The 22,139-nt window shown below is 38.4% G+C and overlaps 1 protein-coding gene across 1 annotated transcript in view; it reads right to left on the minus strand.

The window, feature by feature from the left end:
• LOC122538788 (acetylcholine receptor subunit alpha-like 1) overlaps positions 1 to 22,139 on the minus strand; it is a 132,472-nt gene that overhangs the window by 61,440 nt on the left and 48,893 nt on the right. The window contains exon 3 of the mRNA XM_043673156.1: positions 17,299 to 17,408. Within this exon, the coding sequence (XP_043529091.1) occupies positions 17,299 to 17,408 (110 nt within the window). The remainder of the gene's footprint in view (positions 1 to 17,298; positions 17,409 to 22,139) is intronic.

Raw genomic sequence — 22,139 nt, forward strand, 5'->3', positions numbered from 1 at the left:
AGAGAGAGAGAGAGAGAGAGAGAGAGAGAGAGAGAGAGAGAGAGTTGCACTTGTTTCGGGGGATTGTTCTTCCCCTCTCAGGGATCATCTGGCACGAGTGGAGGATCGAGCGGAGGATCGTCTTCGGGTAGTCGGAGGTCGTGTTAGTGGCGTGAAGATGAAAGGTGATAATCGTGAGAAACGTCGAGTGCACCGCGAGAGGTGTAATTGCATGGTGTATTTTTTTTTTTTTTTTGTTTTTTTTAGGTGATTTAAGGGTGATTCAGAAGCACTCTTCGTACGTTTTTCCAAAGAAAGCAGAGAAACTTTGAGTTTCAAATCTTAATTGATAATACTGGCCCCAGTTTTAGGAACGTAGTAATTTGGAATCTTTCGTTTAATTGGATTTTGTTACTAATCTCTGACACGGAGAATGTAAAATGGAAAATAAAATCGACTGTCCTAAATTTTAGTAAACGTGAAATGCATAATCATATGATCATTGACCGGACGATAGTTTAAATTTTAGTAAGAAAATAATTAAATATTTATTTACTCGAAATATATATTACATATATATTTATTTACTTGAAATATTTATTTACTCGAAGAAGTTTTTTTTTTTTTTGATTAACAAGTTTTAAATTGTAATGTACGCGTCGGTGATTTGCTAAAAGAAATATATTATGAAAAGAATTTCTTTTTAGAAAATTTGAAATTTGGAACAAAGAATGATACAGAATGCACGTAATATTCAGAAATATCTAAAATATGAAACACTGGAGTTACAAGGATGAAGCAAAAATTTTAAACAGCTTGTTTCTTTGAAGAAAATTTGTAATTCCTTCGAAATCTAAAAATACGAATTTACACCAAGATCTAGAGTTTAACTAAGCTATCGAGATTGAACAACGTCAAATTTCATTTGCAATTTCTTTACTTTGCTAGATTTACGTCAGTAAATTCCGTTTTATAAAAGCATGTTCGTGAAAGAGAATTTGCAGGAGTTTAATATTTCGTCGTCATCCTTAACCTAGTTGTTCTAATTTTATAAAGCCCGAGGAAATTCAAATATTATAATATCGTAGATATTTTTTTTTTTTTTTTTTGTATCGTTGATTTATCCAACATGTAAATTATTCACTGTTCTTGTAAATGTTTCCATCCTGACACAACATTTTATACAACTTTTATACAACTTTTATACAACTTCCCGACTTTGTTTTATTACTTGGTTCTTAACGAATTGATTACTCAAACGACATTCAATTTTTCTAGTTTTCTATGTCAATAACGAAGAATTTCAAGTAAAACAGAACAATGATAAACACACCGAGAAATATATATATAAAATAACGCAGAAGAAAATAAAGATGAGTGAAAATTACGAATCTGTACCACTTGAAGAAGAGACTCCAGTCTCTCAGATATTTCTCCAAGAATCCTGTCTCGAGCGCTCAAATCGTACAAACAACAGTTTCGGAGGAACAACAGTTCCATGATAAATCACAGGAGACAAAGATGATCGATCGAAGAAAGAGTTAGGCGCACGTTCGCTCGGTTAATTCGCACAGTAAAAGCGGAAATCCGGCAGGAGTGGCTGGACGCGTGACTTACGAGCGTTGCAAGTCAGAAATTTGATAGTCCCGCGAACAGTTCAATTTCCTTTTAATTCAACGCGATGCTTGCCTCCTCTGTTTCAAACGTTAAATGTATTACCGCGCCCGATAAGCTGTCGCGTGCTGCGACTCATCGCCCACCCTATGAATCATAAACTTAACGCCGCGTGTCACCGGGTGTGAACAGGACACGACGACGCCCCGGCCCGTCGCCGCGTGAATTCCAAAGGTGCAAGCAACGAGAACGTAATTCCGACGATGTTACGAGCGACAGTGTTGTTTCGTCGTTATCGCCTGGCCTTGCCCACCGGAGAATGCACTCCGCGGAAAGGTGACGAATTCATTCTCTTTTACGGATATTTTTCTCTCGTGTAGAATAGGAGAGAAAGAGAGAGGGAAAAGGAGAGTCAGAAACATTGATGAAAACACTTTTGAGTAATAATTCTATTCCGAAGAATATTCTCACCGATCGATGTTTCTTTTTCATATTTGTTTCGAGCCAAAAATGACCAATTTATAATTTCTGTTAAATACTTTCTAGACGTGGAACAGTGCATTTTAAAATAATTTCTTTCGTAAAACATACAAGTCGAAACTTGCGTACAGTCCAATGTATTATAAACTTTCTTCATGTTTTTCTTTTTTTTTACTTCAGTGTCTCCGATGGAAATTTCGTGTCTCGAATCTTTTCGAACGGAGGAGACAGCGGCTCAACCGTCATTGCGCGAATAATAATCGTTAAATCTGTACGATTTTGCGTTTGCTTCGCCCCGATTCGAAGATAATTTTTACGGCGAGGAAGGGTGAGACGACACTTTTGACTCCTCTCTGCGGATCAATTCCGTGCAACGGTAATCGACAGAGAAATGTTATTCCAAGCACCGGCGGCGGTGCAGCCTGTCGAGAGTTAATTGAAACTCTGAAAATTGGCAGCAGACCTGCAGACAGTGACTGTGCGAATGAGGTTTTGAAAGGTTAACCACTTGCGCCTGGCAACTGATTGCGGACCAGAACGAGTGACCAATAACCCGTATACAATAACCCGTCGAGCTTTCTTTCTGAGCTCGCGCGGTATGGTGTCACTGGATGGAAATTATTGAGAAGTAAATAAACTTATCATTTGTTTTGCCTGTGTTGTACTTAAAACTATACTTTAAAACTGAGAAGATGTTGCAACTTTGGGAGGAAAAATTCTCGTCGTGCGTGGCACATCGCGGTTAAACACGCGGGCCGCGCGAAGGAACAGGAAATTGGCAGAATATGGACAAGGCCGGTTGTATCTCGCGAGTTAGGTCCGACGTGGTTACTTTGAGGCCGTGTTACTTCGTTAACGGGCGTCACGCCGTTGGCGCGACCGGATTACCGCGCCTGCAGCTCGTCCCAGACGCGGTAATCCGGCGATAATGGAGTAACGAGATTCCGGCTCACGTACGTTCCCTGCATATTTTAACTTTGCATTTCGCGCTGGCCGCCCGCACGTACGCGCCCCTCCGGGTCATTGTACCGAACCCTTTCTCATCCACTTCCCTCTGCCAACTGACATCTATTTACCCCTGTTGATTGCATCAGGCGCACCTCCGACACTCGCCACATCGGTCCATGCCCATTCCTCCATCGTCGCTCGCTTCCCGATTGTTTTCTCGTCTCGGGGAAAACGATGTTGCATCAACCGGCAACGCGACTGCGTAATCACCGATCGAGCACGGTTGGAATCCGCGTCATGAAACATCTACGGAAGACTTTGAGACGTAGCAGACGTACCGTACCGGTAGGAATTCAGTTCGCGCGACCTACACCGAGAACGGCGAAAGTTTTTCGCTCAGGCGTGCGATTTCCTGAGAAAGTACACTGAAAATAATCAAAACACTGAATTCCGCTGCATCAAACCAATATCATTTATTTATTCGTATTCTGCAGTGAATTGAATAGTGCACGTACTAAATATTTAACATTAACATTAAGCTTTTTGTAACAATCGTCGAGGAGATTTGTAAATATATATATATATATATATTATATATATATATAAAACTTTGTAAATATATATATATATAAAATATATATATATAAAACTTTGTAAATATATATATATATATAAAATATATATATATATAAATTTGTAAATATTTTATATATATATATATATATAAAACAGTCACTAAGGACATAAATACACAATCGTTTTCAAATAATTAAAAAAGAGAGTAGTTAAATTAAATCGTTGTAATTTACGTCGTATAAGAATGTACATTTTGTTGCATACATCTCACTTACATAGTCATTCTCTTTGTAGTACGATGATTGTACCAAGTTATCAAACAATTGCATCGTATCTACAAAATATATGAATCTACGCAACATGAATTGAAAACACTTTTTCTGACCATTTTATTATCCCTTTATTTCTCATTTTAAGGATATATAAAAAGAAATAAACATATTTAAATAATATGTAACCGTTGAATTAGCATTCGCTTGCATTCTGGTTCAAATGAGATTTGCTGGGATTATGGGGGTCGATAAAATTCCCCGGGCGCCTGTAGGCGCCCCTCGTGTCCCACGATCAAAGTAGGTTAAGCGCCTACAGTATCGCAACCGCAAATTTACCAAGCGTCTTTAGGCGCCAACAGTGGTCAAAGGGTTAGGAGCAAAAAAAAACTTTCTCGTTGAGATGAGCCGAACTGGTGAACTACCATAGAGCGTCGAAAGCAGAAAATCCTCTCGAATCATTTGGAAATTTCTGTTTAGAAAAATTTAGAATTCCTGGCAGGCGTTCGTCTCTTTATGCCAAACGTCCGGAGCAGCTGGTTTTCCGGTAATTGACAAACGAAGAGGCGGTTATGTTCGGACCTCGAGCACTCCGGGCGTCCAATCTGGCCCAAAGTCTCTGAAGAGGAGTGGACACGAGAAGTATCTCGCCCACTAATTGCCGAAGCACTGAATTGCGGGTTTATGACACGCCATTACTGTCCGACGTTTGGCTCGAATTTAAGCACTATTGGATCTAAGACACTGCTCAAAAATAGTGCTTGAATTTAAGCACTATTGGACCTAAGACACTGCTCAAAAATAGTGCTTGAATTTTAAGCACTATTGGATCTAAGACACTGCTCAAAAACAGAGTACGAGGCGAGACTTAGTCGTGAAAATAATAGTCATAGAACGACTCGAAATTCTTAGCCTTGATCTTGAAAAATTTGAATACTTTCATCTAGTTATCATTTTGAGAACTACAATGAATTTTAAAGGGGAACTTTTTCACGTTTTGTCTGAATTCGAAATATTCTTTTTAATTTTGCGGAGATATAAGTCGGTCGAAAATGATCGAGGAATCGGTCGGAGGGACGAAGCAAAACTGTTGCATGGTGGACAGAGGAGAAACCATAATTATTTAGAAGGAAATAAACCAACGAAAAGAGGTAAACGATCGATCACGTGCATTTATAACGTGTTGTGATAATTTGATAACTACGATTTCGTACGATCGCACTGAGAAATCAAAGAAAGACTACTAACATCCTTTCCTTATTCAAATTTGATTGACAGCTCGTCGTTTCTTCAGCTGATAAATTTCGTCCACCTTGCGCAATGATCGATTTTGTCCATAAACGATTTCAGATTGGCGATCCAATTACTTGAGCGTGTAACTACAGAAGAGTCGGTCTTCGATTTATCTATAAGACACTTAATTTATTTTAATACCGAAATATTCATCTCATTACAACTCTTTGTTATTTTCTCTATGTTAGCTGTATTTCACTTCGCAAAGCCTAACTTTATTCCCTTTTCTTTCTTTCCTTCTATTTTCAATTGGAACAATTACTAACAAACGAGTAAATAAACAAGATTTGAATTATGATTATATTGAATGTGTAGTAAAACTGCTACGCGAATCGAATACGTTAAAATAAACGGAAAGGCTTACATTGGATGCTGATCGTTCTTGTCCATATATTCAAATGAGTGTGATTTTTCGTCGATTTGACGGGACTGAAGCTGCATCTTTCACGGCCAATGAATATTCAATCGCCGAGTAAACAAATTTCAGCCAGAGCACATTTGCAATTTCAATTTCGAAAATTTGACCGTCTCTTTGATCTATTCCGAATATAGAAGAATGTTATCACGATTCGTTTATTTAGTTGATTCAGCAGATCTAATTTCTCGTTTCTCAACAAAATTTTTAATAAGGGATCTATTTTTACGACGTATATACGTCACAGAGACGCGAACTAGCGTAATCAATGAACATGGACACTCGTCCAAATCGTCAATCTATCACAGAAATTTCATAGTTTCTGCAATGAGAACAAACGTTTAACAAACCTAACGACAAATAACAAAAGAACCGAGATGCAAAACGAAAACTGTGTTTTTCATATTTTCTCTTTGCATATAGTTCCACTTCGCATGTATTTTCTCACACACGTGCACGGTCTATGTCTCGTTTCAATCTCATTGACAATTCGATACCTTTTCGATCAGCGCGTTACAGAGCATAATTGAACCTCATTCCCGACACGGTAGCACGTTCAATTGCTTCCGTTCCTTTTTCACTTCAATCATAATCGCGTTCGATATTAAATCCTTTCCAACCTTCGCCGGCCTCCGCGTCGAATATTTCGTTCAATTTTCACTCCGCTCGAAATCTCCACCGCAGCGAGAGACCCCTATCGGCCAATTAATTATACCGCCGGCGAAAGGATTCCGCCGTGCACGTTTATTCCTACGCAAAACGAGGGAATTGCCACCTCATCCACTATTCCAGGGGAATCTCGAGTTGCCACGGTTGCCGCTGATTACATCTTCTGATCGAACGTCTCCCGATCTCCCAATCGTACGAGAACGAAAACGAAAACGATTAACGAGAGCACGGCGATGCGACACGGAAACATCGCCGTACGTGGAAAAAACACTTTGCCCATCCTTTACACAGCTTTTCTTCATGCCGCCTGAGCATTTGCATCGTTGATTGCGCCCCGACGCTTCGCCGAGTTTATTGGATCCTGTCCTATCTGTTTCGGGCCGATACAAGCGCGAGCCGCGGGTCCGCGCTTTTTTCACCGGCTATTGGATCACTTTCAACGAAAAATCGTTTTCCCCTGACAGGGGTACAGGGCCGAGATAGAGCCGCCGAGGGAAATAGTTTCCATGTAATTTCAACTTTCCCCTCCGGTGTATCACCGTCCTCCTCCAACCCTCCCAACCGCTCAATCGTCCTGTGAAACCAGCACGACCGTCTGTCTTTCCAATCCTACTCCATCTATCTCTGACAAAACCATATCTCCACCTTCTCGATTCTATAATGAGCAATTTAACCACGTGGATCAACTCGTTCTATGAATATTCATCGGCCTCCTTGAGCACGATTAAACGACGACCACGACGACCACGACGTGGTTGTACTCCGATAATTAATTCAACGTCAATATTGAATTCCTGGCTCTTTCGAACCGGTTCTGAGCCGATTCGCGGTTCGTTGTCCAGACGGTTTCATCGAGTAGAAGAGTATTATCCTTCAGCTCATCTGGGTTAGGTAGACTTTATCGTCACGTTTTTTCAGAGGTTCATCTTTCGGAGATTCTTTTCAAAAGCGGTATTATAATATTTCGTTCGGAGTAAGATTGTGCTTTGAATAATAAATATGCATTAATCGTATGTCGTGTGCATAATGTACGATCATACATCTTCAAATTTTAACAAAATGAAAAGCACAATAAAACTGCAAATAAAATATAATTTACACAACAGATACAGCACATACACACACACAGAAAGCAATTAAGTGTTCAAATATTTCCACGAGCCACGGTATATTTATTTATCGTTAGAAAAAAAAAAAAGAAAAAGTACAAGAAGAAGAAGAAGAAGAACCAGCAAAATGGATGGTCCAAGACCTTTGTATGGCGCTGTATTTTACTGTATAGTGTGTCCTATAATCGATAGGTTCAATTACAGGCGGAATCGCGGCGGTACGCCTATCGACATCGAGTCGGAATATCGAATTCAGATTTATCAAGGTGTTAATATCGAATGCAACTCGTACAATGCCCCGCGGTTTTATTTACGACAGTCAACGACTACAACGAATACAGGGTCGTTCGTTTCGCCTTCGGGCCGATCGTTTCTTAATTAAATTTCATCCGACGATCTGTCCTGGACCCTCGACCTCTCGCGAACGTGCCCCTCACCCCCCCCCCCCCCACCCGTCGTCTCGCGACTTATCGATTTTCCGCGAGAAAGTTCGCCACACACACACACACACTCTTCCATGACAACTTTTCCCCTGTCTCCTGAAAAAAGAAGGACCACTTTCGGCGGAACTTTCCGCCCCTGCTAATAAATATCACCATCGAGCGACGCTTAATTTACATGCATACATATAAATTGCTTTCGTAAGTTCTACAGCCGCTGGCCATTGAAAGAGGGACGCTCGGGCATTTTCAACGTTTCAGGTGTTCTTTGTAAAATCGTCAGCTTTGAACGTAATTTCGTTGCAAGTTTTATTTACCTCGTAACAATTTACATGCTTCTGCGATTTATATTACGTGTTCCATGTGTAGAAGATGTCTTGTTACTTCTTACTGTTGAGCGAGTGAGAGAGAATTATCGAGCAGATAAAGCACCGAGTGGGCGTTTATGTTAAAGTATTAATTGTAAGAATTAAATGATCGAAGGAACGCTCTATGTGGGTCGTTAAAAATGTGTTGTCAACCTCTTCTTCTTGTTAATACTAAATCATCCTATGTATATTATCACACACGTGACGATAGTTTTGTAATTGCAAGCAGAACTTAGATACAAGTACCGTATTATATTCGAGATTTCATTAAAAAAATTCTTCTGGTGATATTGGAATATTAAATTCTAATATCAGATAATAATAATATTGTCGGTTAGATTAATTTTGGTATATTAAATATTAAATATTTAGATTAATATTTAGATATAACGAAAGGCTAAACTAGTACAACTGCTACAATTATTAACAATACAATAACGAGCTATTTATAAAAATAATTTTCCCAAAAGATCGACAAATTATGTTGAGAATTTATCTGCCTCGCAGTAGCATTATCGATCATAAAATGCTGAAAATCACGTGATATTCTAATCTGAAAACTCACAATTGTACAACAATAAAGTTCCAATAATGCAGGTATGCTCGACAAATTTTCATCAACTATTTCTCTTCGTTGCAAATCATACTTATATTTATAAGAGAAGAAAATTAAATATATTCCACATTTGTAAGTATATTATTTTATTCTTTATTAATTTCTATTGTTTTTATTACTCTTTTATTAGTAATATATTTTATCTTTTTATAGCGTTCTTTAAAATATTTTGCTTCCTTTCAGCACTTGATAAGTATGATCCAATTATCCGATCTTGGATACTCGGAATTATGCCGGCTAATCGGAATTTTACATGTTCAGTTTTATGACCGTGAAGAAAAGTATTTTATCTTTTTCTTGAATATAAAGCGTGAATTTAATGCTGTACCGAGAGCTATGTATTCCAGCTACGAAAATAAGTAAAAGTAGAGCTTAATCTCTTAATCCGGGGGCAGTCGCGGTCTTTCAGAGGTCGCGATGTATCTGATAGATACAGTAACTTAAAATCTACATTGCAATGTCAATTTTTGGAGAAAGATTGTACAGATGTATCAAAAATCCTTAATTATATTAAAATTATATTAAAATTAATAGGAAATATGTGTACATATAATTGCAGTATACATAAATTAGACAGTTATTAATTAAAAAAAACATTTAAAACACGTATTTCTCAGATTATCTGCGACCTTCGGATATTAATGTATACGTACGCGTTTAATTTTTAATTAATTAATCCAGAGATACACAACAATTACAAGGTCAAAAATAACAAAGAGTCAAAGTAATAAGTTGCATATTTTAAATGTATCATGCTATCACTCAAAATACAACTTCTCGTATCCAAACTACTGTTCTACTGTTTGACTGGAATTAATAATAAATACCTCTGTATTAAATTATTTTATACGCAGTTTTATACGTATTACATTCATCATGCAAAAATTTATTTAAAGACGAGGTACAAAATTTTATTAAAAAGCAACATTAGAAATAGATATAATAAGAGATTATTTCGTAAAAGATTTTCGTATATGTACACATTTTTTCCACAAACTGAAATAAGCAAAAATGATGGGAACCGTACGTCGAGGCGTTTCAAACATTTAGAAAAAAGTTTCAGTGGCTTGAGCGAAAGAAATGTTAATTTTTAGAATCTTTTACTTGTAAAAGATTCTAAAATGTAATGTATGATTCAACAAGTATACATTACAAATGTAATGTATAATTTAACGCAAGTGTAGTGTTCTTATATATAAACATCTCAAGTAACACAGAAAATAGTTCTATCATCCGAATAGCGCGAACACAAATGACTTTAAATATATATTATTACTGTTACTGAACATACTGAACGTATCACTGTTATGTAGATTAATGTATAGTGTAACAATTATAGTAATTGTACAGATTTCGCGATATTTTATTACCGTCGTTTCTTCTCGAAAGCTCGACTTTATCCAACAAATAAGTTAGCGACTGTGAAAAGTTAAAAATCCTTGTTGCTCTGTAAACGTTCCAAGTTTGCAAATGCACGCAGCGAAAATCGCTGTTTTCCCTCTCCTTCGATACCCTACGTTAAATCCCCGTTTAACGAAGAAATATAATTTTCTTACTTTCGAAAAGCGACTTTAGTTGTTCCCCGTTCAAGAATCGTTCAAAGTTTGCGCGAAACTTCGCGAATAATTCCTACCCACTGGTCCCACCCGTGCTCGGAGATTCTTTAAACCGAAACTATTCGTCAAAACAGCACTTTCCGCTACGTGGTTCGTTCCCACGATCACCGCTTCGCCGTAATTCATGCCGTTATTCCTGTTCCGTTCTCCAAAATTATAGAACTGTTCGCAAACTCTCGATTCGGCTTTGCGACGTGGTGCAGCAACAAACTTACTACTAAAACGATTATTCATAGCTGTGTTTATGTTATTTTTTTAGCAACAATGTTAGTCAACGAAAGACAACTGACTGCGAGATGACTCGTAAGAATGGAAATTATACAAGTTTTTTCAAACGTTTTCGTTCTACGTAATCAAAAGTTTGATCTTTGAAGCAAATCATCCTCGAAAATTCAAAGCAGCGAAAGACTCTGAAGTAGAGAAAATTTCACACTCAAAGTGTCAAAGTGTAACATTCCATTCGTAACGATCAATCCAGAGAGGGCTGGATTTTACACTTGGTGTGTCAAGAAATGGGAACGTGAGAAATGAAAATTCTATTTGTATTTTCTGTGCAAAGAATGCAAGAAAATAGGTACGGACAGGGTTTTATTTTTGTTGAAACTTTGATTTCTATGACTTTATTTCTATTTATTTCTTGCGTGAACAAACGGTTAATGTTCCGCTATCAATAAGAAAAGATTAAGTGAATAAAAAAAACCATGTGCAACACTTCGAAAAAAAAAAAAAAAGAGAATCTGATTGGCTACAATTTTTCAGCTGCCAATTTTTCTAATGTATAAAAGAACGACAGAAGAACAACTTCGTGCTTCAAGAAACTGTGCCGGTTGCCCTGAGCAAGATAAGACGTCAAATTCGATCTAACTCTCGGCTAAACTAAACCAAACTAAGGTACATCAATCCATTTCAACGTGGCTTTTACTACATTAATCTCTTGCGCTGGCAGCTGATTTGCGGACCATAACGAATGACCCAACCGTATATACAATAATTCGTCGCTTTCTTTTTCTTTCGAACTCGTACGTATGATATCACTGATTCGAAATAATTAAGAAGTAATGTACTTATCATTTGCTTTGCCTGGATAACATTCAAACATACTTAAAACTGAGAAAACTGTTGCAAAAATTCTCGACGAGCGTGGCACGTTATTCCAGCGCAAGAGGTTAATTTATAACACAGACACGTTACAGCAAGTCGTGTCTAACCATTTTTCAAATGGGACAAATATTGTTTAATTTATTTATTTTCCTTAAGCGCCCGCAATTCCCCCCTTCACTTTGACGAAACATGGAAAAGGAAAAAGCCAAATGAAGGAAAATTGGGCTGAGAGAGTCACGACCGAGACGAAAATTAGAAGAAACAATTTTAACAAGAGCTTCCTACTTGAAGCTTCGTAGTCGTAAATTTCGAACTGAATGGCTGGCTAGATGTTGTACACACAACCTGCAACAACGTTATGGTGGAATTTGTAGACGCGGCGCCGGGATTCAACGACTGAGCGCCACGTTCACGGAAACGCGGAGTCTCTCGGCGTTTCGCCCCTTGAAATTGAACGAGCTTATTAACTGTCTCGATATCGTGCATCTTCAGGCTTCTCGTGAGGGTTGAAGAGCGCTGTGCACTTCGAGTGAGCGACTCCGCGGGCGAAAAATGTTTTTATTCATCGTTTCAGAAGTGTCAGCTCAGCGACGAGAATTCCGAATTGTGTGCGTTCGTGCGCGCGCGCGAGAGAGAGAGAGAGAGAGAGAGAGAAAGAGAGAAAAAGAGAGAGAGAGACGTATAGCGAGTGGTATAGCAACAGGGAATTCGATCGATTAAATCGATACGAGGATCGCGGCGTGTGAAAGTTATCGCGCGGGAAAGACCAGGCGGATCGAATACCACGCGACTCCTCCACCACAGTCAAGTTTACCGGAGCAACGGTTGACTTCGATTTAATTGATACACCCTCCAAGGCCTAAGGGGATCTTCCCACGGTCTGGTCGAGGAACGAGGGGCGTTGGCCTCGAAGTTACGCTCGAGAACTTCCAAGTACGAGTGAATTGTTTCAGACACGCCGCCGGTGTCTCGCGAATTCAGAGCGGCAACTTTCGCGTTCGATAATTCATCGTTTTTCGCTCGTTAAAAAAAAGAAAAAAAAAAAAAAGAAACGGCCCCCGCCCAGAAAGCAATCGATGAACCGGTCCCGTCGAGACAACAAAGCAAAGTGACCAAGTTATTAAACAGCGAATTGCTCTCGACAGAGGGGAGGGGTGAAATTCGATGAAACGATCAAAGAGCGAGAGCGATCGAAAAGGGGAAACACGGTCACCGGGCCTCGGCGACGTCGAACCGAGCGAACGCCATCAAAATTCATCCCCCACCGAACAATGACTATATTATCGAGACGGTGCCTCTCGATATCGTTCTGATCGTCAATGAGAAAAGTCCCTTTCAACTCGCGGCGACCAAGTTTTCTTTGAAGGCTCGCGCTCGCCTCGAACGATTCCGCTTCGAACGTCCCGCTCCCCCGGTCTTCGGCCAATGTAAATTATTAATCAGATTCGAATATTCCATACAAATTACTTCTATCTGTCGTTGCCATCAGCTGGCAAGATCGTGGAGAAGGACGACAGGAAGTCATCCTCTCGGAGGATGCATTTGCATACTGTCGTCGGTGATGCACAAAGCCTCCCCCCCCCCATTTCCCACCCATCTCTCCACCCCCCTCCTCCCACCCATCCATCCATCCATCCCGATACTTTGAGCCTTTCGAAGCGTTCGAGCCCAGGACAATCGATTCATCCTACCATCCACTGTTCTTCCCTGTCGCTGTTCGAGTAATTGAAACGGCGTAATGTATGTCGAGAGTTTCGACTTTCGAGAACGTTTCCCTTTGTGATTTAGCATTGAACGCCGTGGGCCGTGTCGTAGCCACTCCGGTGCGTAATTGAAAATAAAAACTCGCGTCGAGACGTCGAGAGACGCGTCTCACAGCCCGTCAAAGGAAAACAGGCTCCGCGGCCTGATACACAATGAGAGACACAACTCGTCGACGCGAACACCCCGGCGAAAAAGTTTGATCGTACGTATCAACGAGGAGGGAAACGATCGAGCTTCTCTTTTTTGTTTTTTTTTCTTTCTTTTTTTTTTTTTTTNTTTTTTTTGGTGCACGGGATCGAGCACGTTGCGCATTCGTTATGGAGAACGAGCGTGAAAAAGCTCGAAAAATCACCTGTTTTCTGGTCGTCCCTCGGTTTCGAGCGAGCTGAATTCGATAACCAGATTGCGTATTTTTCTTGCCGTTTCAAAATTTTTCGAACACAAAAATTGAAGAAGTGGAAAGAGGTTTGTTTTATTTTTATGAAATGGAAAGAGATTATTGTTATAGATTTAAATTAGAAGTGGAGAGAAATTTGTTATATAATAATTGTTGAATTTTATTTTCTTTACGTTCGACGAGAAGAGTTCGATTCCAAGACGATGGAAAAAAAAAAATGTAAGCGATAGAGATGATGGAGCGAGCCTGGTATTAAAATAGTTGTGTAGCACTTGACACGTTAATAAATATGTGAGTTTATCTCGAAAACTATATTTAATCGTAGAATCAACTTGAAATCGTATATTATAATTTGATAGTCAAAGTCAATAGCAAAATTGAGAAACCAAAGAACAGACGTAAAAACGCTTCGTTTTTCGATCACTCTTCCCATCCGCGCAATCTCAACTTCAATCAAACATCAGGCAACGAGACAGTTTCGAAGGACACAAACGATCTACTTCGAGCTTGTCGATTGAATCGCGAATAAAAGACGTGTGCCAGCTCCGTTCGAACCAAGTTAAATTTAGTTTCTTTCCACGTATCGTGCTGTACTATCCGGTAACTATTGTGGAAGCAATTAAATTCTTGGGGAAGCGCGAAAAAGAAACCGATTACTTTGAACGCGCAACAAAATTCGAGAACCATCGTGCTGAAATTCAGTTTTCTAATTAGAGCAACTAGCTATATAATCGAATTAGCTACCGGTTGTTTCTTACTACTCGCGCTATAGTTTCGATTTTTCGACGAGACTTCAAACGAACCCACTCGTGGATAGTGCAGAGACAGTTACAAATATCTACCAAGTTTGTTTATTTTTTATATAATATATAATTATTTTCTGGATACAAGTGACTACATTTGTTAAATAATTATTTTCTGTAATAATAATTATTTAACAAATGTTATATATATTATAATAATATTAAATAATTACTTTCTATAATAATTATTTTCTGGATACAAATGACTACGTTTGTTAAATAAATGTAAATAGGATTTGAATAAAAATTTCTATCACTATGGACATGTATTGAATATTGAACAATTCGACTCGTATTGATAAAACCATCAAATCTTTCAACATTATAGACCATTCTGAAACAATTTTACACTACAAGAAGAAATATTTATTCATACTTAAATGTTTCACCGACCTTTGGCCTTTCTTCATCCAACGATCCAAATACACCGACCGAAACGATCCCATTTTAATTTTCCTTCGTCGAACGTCGAAAGCATTCGATCTCTAAACCTAAGGATTCAAGGAAAGAATGCATGAGAGATCTCTCATGGGCTATGGAAATCGAGAGCCATTTAGACCACCGTGGTATCACGACGACTCGACCCTACTTCCTCGTAAAAGTGTCGTCCTCGGGGCGAAGTACATCCTATTTCTCAGCGTTCCTCGGCTCGCCTCGCTCGGCCGAGGATACGCGGGTCTCGTATGCGGTCCCGTTTCGGCCATGGATTTTCAAAATGGCCTTAGCGAGCTCTTCGTTGAAAACGTCACGTACCGGCGCGGAATATTCCGCGGTAGTTTACGAGATACCGTGCTCTGCACTTTCCTCTAAAATCCTATGAAGTATGGCGGGTACCAAGGTGACGGACGACGTAGCGCACCGTGACTGTGACCCGATACACTCCGACCACCGCCCCGGGAAAGAGCGATAGAGAAAAAAAGGGATCAACGTCGGCCAGATTAACGCGAAAGAACGACTGAAAGCTATCCTGAGCTCCCTTGAATGTCTCTCTTCTTTTGAACCATCATTTGCGAGATGCTTCTTAACCCCTTGCCGCTGGCAGCTGGCTCACGGACCGTAACGAGTGACCAAACCGTATACAACAATTCGTCTTCTTTCTGAATTCATCGATATATCACTGGATAGAAATTACTAAGAAGTGATAAATTTATTATCTGTTGTTGTCTGGGTTATATTTAAATATACTTAATTTAAATATATATATATACTTATATTTAAATATACTTAAAACTGAGAAAATATTGCAATTTTGGGATAAAAAAATTCTCGTCATTCCAGCGCAAGAGGTTAAACTATATTAGAGTCATCTTTGAGTATATAATGTACGAATGTTGCGAGTTACACAGGATGACTCTTAAATGGTGAATCTATAAACTGCCGCCGGCGATTACGTTTGGTGATGTCTCTATTTCTAATAATATTTTAAAATAATTCGAACAAGATGAATATATCATCGACAAGAACAAGTTTGTAATTTTAAACAACTTCGTTACACTTTTCTTACTGTGATATAATACTTCTTGAACCTTGAATGTTCCGTAGGCAAAACGAACAAATTTCATGCGACAGTCAACATATTAAAATACTCGCTCGAAAATACCAAGTATTTCTCGAATCTATTCTTCGAATGAACTCCTTCTTGCAAATCATGTACATTATTCACCCCGATAGATTTTAAACAGCAAAAATAAAATTTATAACTCGTATCGACAGATATTTTTCGCAAACACTGGACAAGCCTTAGGCATACCGCGACATTTTGAATATTTTCTTCAATCATCTATAATTCGAAAACTGTGGCACGTAGAACATGATGTTTCTTTCATACTTTTGGGGGGTAGTTAATTTTATACGTTTGGAGTTAATATAATATAAGTTTGGGGTTAATATAATATAATATAATCGAAAACTATGGCACGTAGAATATGATTCTTTCATATTTTTGGAGGATAGTTAGTTTATACGTTTGGAGTTGATATAATATAGAAGCCCACTGGACTTTCGTCTCGTAATTTTCCGTTCGTGTAATAAAAATTCGTATAATTAAATTCATCCACGAAAAGTTCACTGAAACGAAGTTCTACCATACCTACGTTCAGTTCATTTCGCAATTACCATTTTCCCGTTCGAGTGGCGTTAAACTTTCGCGATAAATGAACCTTCAATCGTTCGAAAATAAACAGGCAGACAACTATGTATACCACGTTGCTAATTTTTAATCCGGCACCGTTACAGTATCGTTCAACCTTTGAACGTGCCACCTATGTGCACACGCCATTTTATCGTCCCCCGCGGACACGAATGTAAATTACAGCGCAACGAGAGGTTGAAACGAGGTCGAGCATGCAGTCTAGCGTAATATTGCTGCGCGACATCGGGCGTTATGTACGTGTCGAACAGTTGTTTAAGTCGGTGCCCTTTCCGGTTATAAAAATAAAACCATTCGGGAACGAACGAATTGCGCGTCTGGCCCGCACCCGTGCACAGTTTTCGTCCACGGCTCGTCGTCTCGCGGCACAAATTGCTCTTCCTCGGTCACGGTCGTATATTTTATCGCTTCTTATCAGCGGCGGACGTCCCATCTCGTCGAAACGACCCCCAACGCCGTTTAACGGTCTTAATTTTGTTGTCCAACTGTTGTAACGACTCCTCGAGACGTCCCCGACGACGTATTTTTCCACCACGTTTCCTATCACGATGGGGAGAAGGTAAAAACCGATATCGAAATTCTATCTTTCGCGCGCGGGGTAAGAAAGGTGGGGAAGGGTATTAATTTAACCGCTATCGGGTTTTAATCCGGTGAAAGAAGTCGCGTGACCAGACGTAATTAGATCGACTTACTTGTTGTAAAGAACAATGTCCGGCAACCATATATGCTCCGACGGCACGTGGAGGGTGTCGACACCGCCATAATCATCCGGGTTCCACTTCAGCTTGTAATCGTTCCACTCCTGCAAGCAGAAACAACGCAAAAATAAGTCTCGTTTATTTTCGTTCTTTGCGCCACGGTAACGGAGACGGGGCGGAGAAAATGAATAGGAGCGAGCGTATTTTAAAACGGATTATCGGGGCTAACAATCCCTTTCTTCTTAACTTCTTAAGTTAAGATTGTCGCCCGATGATTGATGTATAGGTATAGTAATTTGCCGCGAAAAGTAAGTTTATTTGTTTTTATTTTTGTTTGGTATGTCATGTCTTCTCCGATAGGGAACAAATTTAAATCGAATTCAGAAAATTCCAGGATTTTTCGTTCAATGATGTCGGTTAGGATTTAATTATAACTGTGAAGTGAAATATGGTTCCCCGATATTTTATTGTATATGTCGCATATCGTTCAACAATATCTGAAGTTTTTTTCTTCGCAGCAGGATACAGTTCGATCGCAATTTTATGGGAGGATAAATTTATAATTACTTTGTTCTTTGTTCGTCGTCAGTGCTGTGCAGAATAAAATAGCCGACAAAGAAGAAAAAAAATTAAGACAAAGTCCGTGCTTAACTTATTTCAAACACGTGATCATCGCTCGATAATGTATCTCGGGTCTGTCGATTAATTTCTCACGACTATAACACGACCAAATTTAACGTTCTGGCTCACAATTAACTCGAGCATGTAGAAATCTCTAAATAAACTATTATCGTTCAAGTATATCTGAACATTTTCTCTTCGACAGGATTGAATTAAATCGTAGTTTTATAGAAAGATAAATTTATAATCGCTTCGTTCTTCGTCGTTCTATGTCGTCGTTCATCAATAAAAAAAAAAAAAAACTACGTGAAGTTTATATTAACGATATTTTCATTACACGATCACCAATAACTGCTCTACGTTGTGCGTGTATTATCTTCTATAATAATTCTGCTGCAATAATTTCATTATATTTAATGCTATTTATAGTAAGGTATTGCGACGCGCCAAAAATGAAACTAGAAGTTGTGCTTAAACGCATTTTAAACGCATGATCGTCTTTGATAATCATTCTGTACTTCGATTCTTCTAGTATTTTTTTTTCTTTTAATTATAAATACATGTAGAATATATAACTATAAATATATATTCAAGAATTAAAATTATACGTATGCCCAAGTTAAACAGGACACTGTATAATTGCCTGTATTATTATATATCAATACATTTATCAACTTGTTTAAATCTTCAATAATCAAAACATAATTAAGTTTAATCTCTATCGATGTACCTTTCGCTTCAGTTCAACTGCCATTTGACAAACTGTACCTGATGGTATTCTTGATTTGCAAAAGGGGATATTGAACAAATAAATAAATGAAATCGTCCGAAACAAAGTTAAACCACGATTATGTCTCTCAATGTGAATAAAATTATTCCCCTTGGCATAACTCGAGCAAAGCTCGAAATCCCGTGCAATTCGTCTCGAGGATGAGGTCGAAATGCGCCAATAATAATATAATATAGAAGCTACGAAACTTCGGACAAATCCTGATTACGTTAGCCTCTCTTCGACGAACGGGGCGAACTAATAATTCCTTTTGAACCTGAGAAACTTGCCACTCTCGGAAATAGCAATACAGTCTCGCGCGTAGTTGAAACTTGTTTGTTGATTGGCCATCCTTACGATTTGAATTGAATTATCGCTCGATGTCCTTTAAATAATTACACTGCAAATTCTCCCTCTCTCTCTCTCTAGCTCTTTCCTGATCCTTCAAATAGAAACCTCTTCTTGCAAACATCGGACTGGTGTGCCCATTTAAAATTTAGATCTCCAATTTCATCGATTAAACGCCGTGACAAAGTAAAACGCGTGAAATCCTCGCGAGCTCTCCATCAGCCGCCCCTTTTCCCTCCTTTCACCTCTTTGAAATAATCGCTCCGATGAACCAGCGCGTTCGTAGCAACTTTCGCGCACAGTTTCACGCGATATTAAAACGAAACCGCGTTCCATTCATCCGTTCCGCGTTTCTATCGAGTTTCCGCCACGCTCGCCATCCACGTCATTGTCGGGTTACGCGTGCCAATAAATGAAATAAATCTGGGCTTTCTTTATCGCCGGCTCCATTTCTACGCTCAACCGTGTATGCACTACAATTATTGGCGTGTCAACAGACTGAAATAACTTACGACCCAACGCCAGAAATCCGAATGGAAAAGTTATGGAAAACGTAGTGGCGAGTTAATTTGCGAATGTAAAATACAAACGGCCGATTACTATACGATGTTCGAGCTTTGTGAATTTTGCGGAAAATTACTGCAACTGCGAAGCGAAAACGAAATCTTTCGAGAGAAAGAAGGAATGTTACAGGACTTAAAATTGTAAAACAGAATCTTCTAAGTATAGAAATAATATTCTGTCCTTTTACGTCAAGGGCAGGAAACTATCATAAGCAATATTTTTTTTTTTTTTATACTTACGAAATAACAACGAGTCTTTGAATTGTTGTATGAATAGAATTTATAGAATTTTCCATTTCTTTCTCTTTTTTTAAATTATTTCTTAGCTTCGGAATATATTTCAATCGTTCTGAAGTAAAAAAATTCCTACCAATTTACAAGTAAAAATGTTTAGAGTTGTTAATATATCGGATAACAGTTCGAAGTGGAAAAACCTCCGCTCTTACTAACGAAAGCCAGCTTCAAATATTTATAAATAATTAATTCAAATTGTTTTAAAGACTCATGCGTTACATGTTAAATAATATATCCTTATTTGTAGATTAATATTTAGGAATTTTCTACTTCAACCTTTCACAACGATGGCGGCCAACACACAACTGAAATGAAATTTGCAAATTTATGAATAACTTCGTTTCATGACATTTTGTTTTGGAAAAGAAAAATTGAAATACGAAGTTACGAGTCACATTAAAAAACACTTAAAAATCCAATAGGTTTTTATCCATTTTTTTAAACTGCGAAGTTGCACAAAATGAAAAAAAAAAATATCAGTCATCCCACAAATAACGCTGCCGTTTGTTTTCATACAAATGAAAATAAATCCGATGAATTTTACCGTATTTCATTGTTTTCCTCTATCGAACTTTTTATTCCAACTTTTCAAAACTTGGACGGTATCTAACCGATTCCCATTGTTGTTTCGAAACTCTGAGAAAAACGGCGTCGGGACTGACGGGATGATCCAACATGCAAAATGCCCAGAGAAAAACAATTTGTTAGCAAACTTCTACCTCTCTTCATCGCGATTCATTCAAGATCCGTTTCTCATCAGTTCAGCTCGCAGGTCAAACGAACTGAACCGATTAAGAGGGTGGAAAAGTAATTACGAGCAGGCAGAGCCTGCCTTCTCCCTCCGTTTCTTATTTTCGAGAGCGGAGAACTGCGAGATGCGACTACGGGAATAAAGCGCAGCCGATTTTCTTTTATACCGCGTGGTACGACGTACTTTTCCATTCGTTGCTCCCGAGATTGATTCTATCCCGATCCACGGCCCAAGAAAACGAATTATCGCGAAATAAAGAAACAATTTTCCTCGCCGGACTAATTTCTAACGCCGTGCGGAATATTTCGTAAAATTAAGGGACAAATCGTTGGATTGTAAGGAGTTTGCTATAGACGACAGGTCTTACATTCCGTGTGATGCTGAATGTAAACAAGGATCTGAGGACAGTTTTAGGATCTTTCGAGTAAAGTACACAATTAAATTTACGCATTCTTTTTCACTCTCTAAGTTTCACTTCTACAAAATTGACGACAAATTTGTAATTAGTTCCAAAAATGTATTTTTTTATATATATTTATAAATACATATAAATAAAAATAATATATATTTATAAATTAGTCCCAAAAATATATATTTTTTTTTTTTATATATTTATACATTTATGTCTTACAATTCTTCTAAAGATATATTTAAATTAAAGACATACATTAATTACAAATTTGCAATTAGTCCTAAAAATGTATTTAAGTCCATGGTTGATGCATAGTTTCAATCTGTGGAAAAATAATACACTCCGCCATTTTTTAAACCTTCGTAAGAAGCAATAGCAAGTCTAGTTCGTGATGAATTATCCCGAATTACGTCAATTGACTCAGGATTGCCTTCAGAAATTCCTCCTTTCTGAAATTCTTTCGTTCCTCTCACGACGTTATTATTTCACTCTAAGCGTCCGTTCAGATGTTATCGTGTCACACAACATGTACGAAATGTGTACACGTTCGTTATAATTACATCAGCAAATTATTAAAAGAAAAAGTCCGAGCTGTTAGCTGGATTTAGATCCCCTCAAAAGGGACAGTCGAATGCAAAGGGCTAAATTCATCAACATCGTGCAGAGTGATCCATGAAACATTGTAATAAACGATGGATAATCTCCATTTGCGCAGCGAATTGAAACGACATCGATCGTTACGAGTGACGTGCAAGTCCAGGCACAGTGTCCAGTCCGCCATCCTGTTTTGTCAATCAATTCGATGATTGTAAATAATTGCATTTGCGTGGACGAGCTGCACGGTCGACGAACAAAAATCCTCTGACGCGTTTTCGGGTGACCTCCGATTTTTAATAAACATATTTCGACACACTGAAAATCCTCCTCGATTGTTAATACTCGACTAACGAACCAGAACCAACTGTTCTTATTTTTTCTTTTTTTTTTTTTAACTAATAAATAACGCGTTACTTACGGAAATTTTCAGTCCCGTTTCGCAAGAAAGTTAGGGGGGGAGAGGCTCAATTAAATCGGCTT

Source organism: Frieseomelitta varia, unplaced genomic scaffold (genome assembly GCF_011392965.1).
Source record: "Frieseomelitta varia isolate USP_RPSP 00005682 unplaced genomic scaffold, Fvar_1.2 scaffold_177, whole genome shotgun sequence".
In the NCBI taxonomy this organism is placed as follows: Eukaryota; Metazoa; Arthropoda; class Insecta; order Hymenoptera; family Apidae; genus Frieseomelitta; species Frieseomelitta varia.